The following is an 11,119-nucleotide window of genomic DNA, read 5'->3' as shown; positions in this document are numbered from 1 at the left end:
TTTGTTTGTGAAGATCCCCCGGGCCCCTCCCGCGCTGCTTTGTCTTTCCCTCTTTCATGTCTGGAGGGTGGCGGGGGGTGAGGGAGGGGTGCGGTTCTTAAGGCTGCGCAGGACAGCGACACCTCGCACAGACCTGGAAGGGAAGGAGGGAAGGAGGAGTGGGGACGAAGGAGGGACTCCAGACCGCAGCTGCTTCTGCCACATCCCGGCTGCTGCGTGAGGGAGGGAGAGCCAGGGGAGGACGCACTCCAGAGAGGGACACTTCTTCGCCGTAATAGGATAATCCGAGGATTACTTCATATGCAACGGACCATCGGGCGAATCCTCGCGCCGGGATTGCTGATGTCCGCGAACTCTCTGACTGTTCGCGGGATTTCATCCAGGCTACGACATTCTGCCAACGTTTTCCTGCAAAGTGGTCACCCAGAGACTGCAAGTGGTCTCCGGCTTTACAATTTTTCCTCAGTACTTCTCAATAGTGTACATTTCTAGCCATTAATCAAAGGAAATGCCGAGATAGGCACGAATTTCCTTCCCAGCTGACCGAGGAGGCGCGGTGGCTTCCCTTGGGCGGCCAAAGAGATTATTTTTTATGGAGAGTACTGTGCCTAGAAGACCCTAGCGCCTACATTCCTTTTCATCTGTGGGCAACGCACAGGGTTTTTTGGAGGGGGTGGGGAGCGCTGCTCCTTGGTTACCAAAAGAGACTGTCATCAGCAGGACACTGATATCTTCGCACCAGAGAGCGAGAGGAAAAAAGAGGCCCGCAGACTCCGAGGAAGATCCGCGAACTATCGCAACGGTCCGGGCGAGCCGGAGTGGGTGGTTGAATTCATGGAGCCGAGGAGGGCTATCCTACTACCCATCTGGGCTCTGATCCTGTTCAAGGTCGGTGTAATTGAATATTATGTGTATTGTGTGGTGTGTTTGTGTGTATTATGCGGGGCATGTGACCGAACGCTCCCCGGGAGCTCTGTAAGCACCGCATCTCTCCGCTTGTTTGCAGTGTCTGACACAACGAGGGCTTGACGTGCGTTGTGTATTCTCGTTAGCGAAATATTCTGCAACAATGTGTGCGCCCAGGCCCAGCCAAGAAGCGGGCGCACGTTCGCGAACCTAATGAAATATGTCCTGGCTGCTGCCGCGCCTCGCGCACTCCAGTAGACCGGTGGGTTCGAGTGCTCGCTACAGGGCACCGTGTGGCAGGGACCTGCAGCAGGGAGTTGCGCTGCAGGAGAGGCGGCTTAGGTTTCCGTTTGCGGTTTGCATGGGGTATACAAAGAGCACTTCTGTGTGTGTGTTGTCGCTCCGCAGTGTTGCGCTGCACTGTACACACGGATGCGATTGTCCCCTGTGTCCAGAGTCGCACTGCAAGGTCGGCGTTCAGCCCCGGGCTGCAATGAACTGTAACGTTTTCTATCGAGTCCTGCGAGTCTCTGTTTTATGAAAGAAGCCAACATTATTGCATGCGTCACTCGGCTTGTGATGTCCGGAAAGGGGGTTTGGCGTGTGGTACACCTCCGTTATCCGGGTGTGAGGAGGCTGCGCCAGTCCTGCACTGTTGCCCCGTGGTGAGGGCTCTGCTGTTACATTGCGGACCAGGGCCGCCCCATCCATGTGTCCCCCGGGCCCATCAGCCGCCGCCGCCACCACGGTAGCCGGGCCATGTGTCTCTCGGAGATGTTGCGCTGTGCCTGGCGAGAGATTGCTTTGAAGCACTAGGCCCGGGCAAAAGGGGGACGGACCAGCGGCCCTGCGGCAGCCAGGTCCTACTCCAACAAAGCTTTAGTATGGTTCCACTCACCCATAACATCTCCCCCATCAATCCCCCCCAAACAGCTCGGTACGATGTGATCAGTTCAGAGAATAATCGTGCTGTCCATGTACAGTTGAAAAGACGAGAGTAGGGGGCGCTGCATTGTCCCCCCTTACATAGGGGAGGTTTAACAAACATGTGATGGAAATTGTGCAATTTAAAGAGTACGTATTGAGCAACTATGGTCAAAACTGCTAGCGGCATAGTGAAATAACTAATCAAACTGGCCCGACAAGTGGCTCGCTTTTACCAAAAAAAACTGGCCCACACTAGCTCTTTGCATGGGGCATTGCCCTATAGGCTCGCCCCAGCCTGTATGTGCGGATAACGTGTTCATGGAGAAGGGTATACTCTCTTATTTTAACTCTAAGGTGTGTTTGTGGGTTAAACATTTCACAAAGAAACACAAGAATTGAGCTGGATTAGTCAGGCATCGCGGGGGAAACTCTGGGCCGTTGTCCAAGTCTCCAGCTCTGCCTTTGCGCCACATGCCTGCCACGGTCCAGGCCGTCCCGAGCCGCGTGCGTGCTTTCCCTGTCAGGGCCGTGGCTGCTGCAGGGGGAGCGCTTTCTGGCATTTGATATAATGTAGCGCCTGCTACCGCAAGTCTGCCGTTTTGCAGCGCTAGGCACCATTTTATGACTGGTCCGTACCCCCACAGAACTGGGTGGCAGTGAACACTTCTGCTGGCACTACACTGACTAGACTAGTCACAGTACTAGACTTGCAGTCCTGAAAACTAGACGTTCGGCTGGAATTGGGGTCTACAGAGCGCCGATACACTACTCCCTGTGCGGCCTCTGGAACTGTCCAGAATGCTCCACGTGTGGCTCGGTGGAAGACACAACAACACAGATGTGGTCTTCAACACTGGGAGCATTACTCTAGATGAGGCCCCCGGAACTGGCTGCACCATTGCAGGCATGGCCTCCGACACTGGAGACCAACCTCTGGATGAGGCCTTCACTCATGGACACAATAGTCAAGATGAGGCCTTCACTCATGGACACAATATTCAAGATGAGGCCTTCACTCATGGACACAATAGTCATGATGAGGCCTTCACTCATGGACACAATATTCAAAATGAGGCCTTCACTCATGGACACAATAGTCAAGATGAGGCCTCCGGAACTGGTCCCAATACTGTGGGTATGTGATAATAAGTCATTTATGACGGCCTGTACACAAGTGTTTTTAGGCGTGACAAGATGGACTGTAAGGTTACAGTGACAGCCCCTAAGTGCGTGGTAGGCCCGGGGCAGTGCACGGGTGACTGGTCAAGAAAGATTGTGGTACCCAGTGAGACAGAGGGCAGCCAAGCAGCCAGTCGGTACAGCAGACGGGTAGGTCAGCAGGGGAGGGAGAGCAGAGAAGAGGAAAGTTTTGAGCTGCTTCCGGAACTTCAGGTGGTCCGGCTCAAGTTTGAGAGCGGGAGGCCATTCCAGAGGGAGGTACCTGCCAAGGAGAGAGATCTACCCCCTACTCTTTGCCGGGAGAAGCGTCTAACCCACCCGTAGAAAGTTGGAGGTAGATGCGCAAAGGGCTCGAGGAGGAAGGTATTTTGGAAGAGAGCGTTGGATGTAATGGGAGTCCAGCCCCAGAAAGTCTTGTGGACAATGCAAAGGTTCTTGAACTTGATCCTTGCAGCCACCGGTAGCCAATGGAGACATTTCAAGGCTGGAGAGGTGCAGTCCCTGGGCTTGAGGCCAAGGACAAGTCTTGCAGTTCTGTTCTGGATAAATTGTAGAGGACGAAGAGTAGAGGCAGGCAGGTTGAGGAAGAGGCTGTTGCAGTAGTTCAGCCTACAGAGAATCAGGGCTCTGGAGACAGTGAGCTTCTGGAGGGGTTGGGAGTGGTGAGAAAAGGAAGAGTTCCTTTGAGGGAGCAGTGGTCGCCCTTTTATCCCTGCCATTGACCTCAAGGCACCTAACCATTAAGTAGCCCCTCCCACATTTGGCCCTGCTCTTCTCTGAGTTTGCCCAATGACGATTTTGAAAAGCACATAGATGGTTTTCTGTTGTGGAGTTATTGCAACCATTGTTCACCTAACATGGACGCACTTACAAATATATGGAATGCAGGTATGGCCTCCAAAAACCGAGAGGATGTTTAAGAAGAGGCCCGCCACAATTGGGCGCAGCGCTCCATACGGGATGCACAGGAGGAACTGGCATGTGCCCAACAAACCTGGAGACCATAAACTAGATGGGGGCTCCACAACTGCCACAATTCCCCAGAACTGGCCCCAATACTGCAGATGGGAGGAGGCCTCCAGAACTGGCCAGAGTGCTGCAGACATGTCAATTATTGTTGTGATGAACGCGCTTAATATCTAAGTGCACCTGGGGATTTTTTTAATTTTTTGCATTTTTATATAGCGCTACAAACCCTTGGGCATTTATCCACAGTGTATGATGCTAATTTATCGATCTCAGAAGGATGAAAGGGAGTTTGAAAGGCTGAGTTTGGCCCCACCGGAATTCGAACCTGTGTTGGCAGGCTCTGCAAGGATGTCAAAGGGAGCGCTCTACTCGCTGTGCTATCTGACCAGCGGATTGAGCCACTGTTGCTCCGCCTTGCCTTGCTTCCAAGACGAGCGCGTTGCCCCTGAGCTATCCTCCCGAGACTGGACACAGAAGAATCCTGCAGATGTGCTGGTCCCAGAACTAGACACCATGCCCGCCCACCCCTCCCCTACAGCCATACCTGGGCCCCAAGAACTGGCTAGAACACACACTGATGTTCCCCTCCAGAACACACACTGATGTTCCCCTCCCTTAACTGGCCACAACCTCTGCCCTCCTTCCCGCACCCCCCACCCGACACACTGCTCCCTTCTGAATAACTTCACCAAATACTGCAGGTCTGTCGCTACTGGAGATGCCCCCCCCCCTCCTCCACCCCCCGCCAGATGAGGTCTCGCCAATGCTTTCTACAATGATTTCACAGGTCCCATTATTCTGTTGGACAGACTCCGCCTCCCACTCTCTATAGTGGATTATTGTAATTTTTCGGCACTTGTGGTCAGTGGCTTGAGAAAACCCCAGGGCACCATTAGCCCCTTGAAGGCCCTTGCTAGGCGCAAGCGGGGTTGCACGCAGAGCGGCTCGCCCCACATAGCTAAAAAAATATCTCCTTAGCGCCGATGCCGGCCAGGCCAGGCCAGCGGGAGGTGGGGGCCTAGCGGGCGACGCGGGCACGCGAGCTTTGCTTTCTGGAACAGCTGCTTTCCCTGTTGCTGGGAGAGAAGAGCAGTTTATGGGCCTCCTCCTCAACCCCCTTCCAGCCCCCGGCAGATTTGTTTCCACCCGCGGCAACTGCTGATTTCAAAGCCCCACTTTCTAAACTTTGTGGAAACCCGTAAGTCCAGTCTCTGCAGAATCAGCCTGTTCTCTCATCACAGCTGAACAGGTTTGGGAAGCCTTGGGCGGATGCTGTTGATTGGTGCAAATATCAGATATGACCCTTTCGCATTCCATTTCTCACACAGGTGTATCATAACGTGGATTAAAGGGGAGTACCTTTTATTCTAACAGTGAGATGGGGGACCAACACTCACTGTGCGGTGTGGGGGGCTATTGAGCAGTGCTATTAATGTGCAGTGCGAGAAGCTGGCACTGGTCTGCATTATGGCCAGCTGACACTGTTTGGATGGGTGAAAAGATCCACGCCAGTCGGCAGTGTGAGAACTTTCTCTGAGCAGCTGATCTCAGCGGGCAGTGTAAGACGGTCCCACTGGTGGGACATTTGAAAGTGATGGCATCTTTTTCAAGTTAAAGATAGCCATCTTCCTTTAGCCTATAGAAGTCCTCTTTCTTTATCCTGTCTCTGTCCCCTTTCTTTATCTTGCTGGGAGACACCGAGGCTGAACCTCATTGCTTCAATGTCTTTTGTTAAACATGCAGTCCCGGTTTGGCCTGTCCTGCTTCTTCGTCGGTGTTATCTTGCCACAGTGAAGCAGTTTTCCCAGGTTTAGAGTTATTCGGCATTTTCGATATGCACGTCATCCCACACGCTGCAGGCGCATCAAATTGCCAGCACTGGGGTTTTGCCCAGCTAAGGGGTTGCCTTCCACTCGTGACTAACTCATATGGTAGTGCACAGGCCCTTTTGGGGAGTTGGCAGTGGTAGAAATGTACCGGAAAAAGTAGTCGAACTGCGCGCTCGGCAGGGGACAGAGTAGGTTGAAGCATAGTACAACATGTGACCGGTTTTACCGGAGGGGCATTCCAATAGTCATTAGTAACTAAGGCTCCTATTACAACTTTACACTTGCACTGGGACATGAATGATCAAAGACTCTATAAAAAGGTAGAGGAATGGTAAACAGCAAAAAATAAAAGTAGTGGAACACAGCTGCACTGGCTGCCCGCCCTGAATGCACAGTGGCCTTGCCTCTGGCCCTGATTCAGAGAGCGTTTTCCAATTGGGACCTGACTTTATAAAAACTCTTCTGTGAATTAGGCCCAAGAGTCTCCAGTACACACACCTCTCTTTTCACACCAGTGGGTGGGGGTGGTTGGGAGCAGTACATCTCTGTTTTTTTTTTTAATAAGTTCTACTGTTCCCATGCTTTTATTTCCAAAAAAAAAAAAACACTCCGGGAATGGTTTTGTTTTAAAATAAAAGTGTAGGAAGAAGTTGAAATGTGCACTGAGCATTTAAAATGCATGCGAGTTTGTTTGGGGGTTTGGATTGTGAGTGGGATGGGCGTGGCGATGGGGTTCGAGAGGAATGGGGGCAGGCCAGCAGAGAACACAGTACCCTTCTTTTCGTACGCTTCGACCACTGTTACACACACCAGAGAACTGTGTGGATTCGGGTGGCCTGCCCACCCCCACCAGACGGCCCGTTCCTTCCCAGAAATAATCCTCATCAAACCGATGTCCTTGTCCTCCTCATCACAGTCCTCTTCTAAGAGGGGGCACTGGGACTGTGAAGAGGAAGAAGGACACACGAGCGACAGCCACATGTAATCACAGATACATGCACTTCTTTCTACACGTTGGGTGTAGTTGTAGCCGGCAACGACTCCATGTTTCTGGAAAAAATGACACCTACCGAGCCCGGCCCTTATTCCATTCACAAAGCTGGATATCGCGAGAGGGCACGTGCAGGAGGCGGATCCATGGCCCTTGGCCAGCAGGCGCCGGCACGCCGCGTGCGTGCCTTGCGTCTGGGGCTGACGGCGACATCCACCGCGACGCCAGCCAGTCAGAGGCGACGAACCATGCACATAATACTAACAAGCCACAACACCTGGGCCGCTGCACGGCTAGAGAGACAGGCCCGGCCGTAACATGTCTCTGCCTGCGCTCGCACCAGTTACAGGGGTCGCCAACAACAAGCAGGCGCCAAAGGTTCCGCGGCAGGCGAACACGGACCCGGAAGTGTGTAGTGTTCCTGCAACACATCGAACTTCCACAGGAAACTATAGAAAGTAAGTTATTGGCAGACGATTCTCCCGGCTACCCTCTAGAGGGGCCTCAAGTAGTAATGCAAACAGGGCACGCCTTCTAACTCGGCTCCTAAAATGAGGCATAGAAAAAGGAAAGTCAATGAATAGAGCTCAGTATTACACACGCACTTTCTTCCCGGCCTTCTCTGTTCTCTATAGCACCTTGAAATAGCCTGAACGCTGTATTGGGCACCATGCAAGTGAAACCGTAAAAAAAACCACAAAACATAGTTTGGTTGAGTGCAACGCCTTTGAGCGAGACCCTGACCTTGAAGTGTTGTGAATTAAAAGAAGCACACACCGGCCCCGATTAACAAAGCGTTTTTCAATGGGTAAATCCCATGGAACTGGAGCTAGCTAGCGGCCCCTTATTTCGATCCCTGCATTTTAATCTTTCGCCCATTGACTCGATGTGTAGAAATGCATCTTTCAACCTGATGGGAAGTAGACCCTGGCATATTCTCTTTCCTATTGACAAAGTTGATACACACGCATTTTCAACATAATGAATATTTCTTATCCCAGTGCAGGCGTGGAAGTAGCAGGGGTCTTTGGCCCCTGCCTGCAGCATCTATGAGCCTGGTGGGCTGCCATGCACCTCCCCATGGAGCTCTCATTGCAGGTTTGAGACCACTAGTGCCACACAATTTCGCACCTGCGATGCAACTCCACTGTTGGCCATGTAGGCTGCCCAAGAATAAACACCTAGTCAAAGCTTCTAACTGTCATTTATGTATTTTTTTTTCACATTGTCACATTTTCACAATATGATTACGTTTCCTCTTGGGCTTGTTGAAATGTGCCGAGCCCGACCACAGGTCTAATGCTAAGGGGCGAATAGCCCTTCATTCACATTGTTTTTACTTGCCATCATTTCTGGGAACTACTGGTACCTTTTTGATTTCTCTAGAATTTATTCTAAAACAAAATCGTGCCAGTACCTTTGCTCTCATAGTTGTTGGAAACAGTGCATTGCTGAATTTGAATTTGCTGTACGCGAATCTCCATAAGTAGCTCCTGCTACCTGGCTGATGCTCATGTGCCGAACCAGGAGCTACTTTAAGCTCCCACCACTTTCTCTTCACTTTAATCCATAAATACATCTGGACACAGTTGAAGAGAACATGATATTATGTATCTTAATGGGAGCAACCGCAAGGCCAGTGGTATCAAACCTTTTTATACTGCCCCCCAACCCCCGCCCGTTGAGGATGAATATTGTTTCCTCCCCCCAACAAGCCAGAACTGCTTATTTCTATTAAATGCTTCTCTTTCTATTTAAAGCAGTCCCCATAATCCTTTTTTAAAGTACCTTGTGCTCCCAGGGCATCCTTCAGGCCCTGCGAGGCGGGCGTGCCCCACAGTTTGAAGACCACTGTGCTAGACAAATACATCTTGGAGCTCAGACACAATCTTCCTTACCATATTATGTGCTTGTATAAAACGTGTAGAAAGACCCCCCTGAACCGTGTATTTGGAATGAACCTTCTCGGTTCATTCTTGCTGCTGCTGTAACAACTCTAAAAACACATGGAACTCTTCGTCAATATTGTGTCCGTACGTTTTATGGGTGTCCAATTTAACAATGTATCGTTATTCCAATTGCCTTAGGTATTTTGTGTCTCCACTTCTTGGGGCTAATGAACCATGGGACATCCCCAAAAATCTGATCTATCGAATATGTGCATCATTCATCTTAGAAATGGCTCTTAGGTGCTGCAGAATTTGTTTTTATCAAGGTACATATAGTAGAACAAATGGATGTATACTAATTGACCTCGGGAGAATGACCTAATTTAAAAGGTCAATTAGGACATATATGCGGGGGGAGGTGGTGGGGGACGCACTGCAATCCCCCACCAATCCAAAAAACCCTGCAACCCCCCACCCAATCCTCTTATATTATTTACAAACCAAACCAAGACATAAAAATAACTAAAATAATATAAAAGCCAATTGTGCAGAAGATCAGTTAGGACCACTATAATTAGGTCAATTAGTACAAAAGGTCAATTGTAAAAGGTCAATTTGAGTTATACCTAACAAATAGATATCAAAAGCTGTGGGCATACTATGGTCCTCATACTACATGGTTAGTCTCAGAGCTGATTTGGCTCTTAATCAGTCCACTTTTTGAACACATTTCAAAATAAAACACCCCCACATTCCTTATTTTATGAGTTGGTTCACAAAGACCTGCCATTACTCGCACTAAAAGCAAATTCACATATAACAAAACATAAATATTTGATTGCCCCTCTCACACAACAATATTAATAAACATTACAAAAAATAAGGCTAAGCTAAACCGGAGGAGTGTCTATTATAAAAAGTTGGAAATCCAATTCAGGAATCTTTGTCTACACGAGCTGCATGAAGAAGTCCCAGTCAAAAGCTTCTTATGTTGTAACATTCTGACGTGGTGAAAATGGACACTTGTAGTTGATTTGCAAATCACATACGTGAAAGTTGCTGACATGTAAGGATGCACATTATGATGTCACACAGCAGGGCAAGCAAACATTTTATCAGCTGGACAAACACATGCATTTAACAGGCACAAACAACACACCTTATGCAATGGGTGCGCATCTCGCCACTCTGAGGATCACTCTATAGCAATTGGTTCACTTAGTGATTGGACTACTGCATCTCGCAAAGTTATAATCAAACAGACATGTAACCGCATTCAACGACAGCAATGGAAAACGCACATAGACATTCTGCTGCACACAAAAGACAATTATTTGAATTTGTGTTTTTGAGTAGTGTTACAAAGCATAAAAAGTAAAGCCTACAACCGTTGGGAATGACAAACTTACGGTTTCTACCAACACTTCAGATGCGCTAAAAAATAAACTCAGCCAACATTGGAAATGTCAAAATGAATGTTGCTACCAACACTCTAAAGGAGCTCCAAAATAAACTCTACAAACATTGGAAATGTCAAAATGAATGTTGCTACCAACACTCTAAAGGAGCTCCAAAATAAACTCTACAAACATTGGAAATGTCAAAATGAATGTTGCTACCAACACTCTAAAGGAGCTCCAAAATAAACTCTACAAACATTGGAAATGTCAAAATGAATGTTGCTACCAACATTCAAAAGGAGCTCCGAAATAAACTGTAAACATTGGAAATGTCAGAATGAACGTGACTCGGACACTCCAAATTAGGTAAAAATAAAGTCTACATATACTGCAAAGGCCTACCTTGTGGGTGACTTTCCACTTTCAAAATGAGTTAAGACTAAAGTCTACAAACATTAGAAATGGCAATGTTGAGCTTACTACCAACACTGCAAATGAGCTCATAAATAAAGCCTATAAACTTTGGAAATGTCAAAAGTGAGGGAATTTTTTCTACACTCAAAATGATCTAACAAATGAATTGGAAAGGTGAGCTCCAAATAAGCTCAAAAATATAGTCTAAAAACTTTTGGAATGCCAACATTTGAGGTTATTATCAACACTGCAACGTGCTAAAAAATAAGGTCTACAAACGTTGAAAGGTCAATGTTGAGGTTTTTACCAACACTCCAAATTAGCCCAAAAATAAAGTGCACATACATTGGAATGGGAAAACCAACATTGAGGTAATTACCAATACTTGAGCTCAAAATAAAGTTTTCAAACATTGGAAATGCTTACTGAAAATGGGCAAAGCATTAATTGGAAATGCCAATGTTGAGTTTACGTAAACACTCAAATTGATCTAAAACAGTCTACACACATTAGAATGCCAACACCAAGTTTATTAGCTTTACCCCGGATGAGCTAAAAAAAAAAACAGTCTACTATCATTGCAAATGCCAAAATTGCACTTACTTCCAACATTCC

At 48.4% G+C, this 11,119-nt stretch overlaps 1 protein-coding gene across 1 annotated transcript in view; it reads left to right on the top strand.

The window, feature by feature from the left end:
* Positions 1 to 702: 702 nt before the first annotated feature.
* The window catches only part of LOC138567521 (tumor necrosis factor receptor superfamily member 16-like), a 73,470-nt gene continuing 63,053 nt past the window's right edge, over positions 703 to 11,119 (top strand). The window contains exon 1 of the mRNA XM_069645794.1: positions 703 to 888. Within this exon, the coding sequence (XP_069501895.1) occupies positions 835 to 888 (54 nt within the window). The 5' untranslated portion in view covers positions 703 to 834. The remainder of the gene's footprint in view (positions 889 to 11,119) is intronic.

The sequence above is a fragment of the Ambystoma mexicanum genome, chromosome 2p (assembly GCF_040938575.1).
Source record: "Ambystoma mexicanum isolate Mex_15411 chromosome 2p, UKY_AmexF1_1, whole genome shotgun sequence".
Lineage (NCBI taxonomy): Eukaryota > Metazoa > Chordata > Amphibia > Caudata > Ambystomatidae > Ambystoma > Ambystoma mexicanum.
Note: the sequence above shows the minus strand (reverse complement) of the source record. Positions and strands in the feature narration are given on the sequence as shown.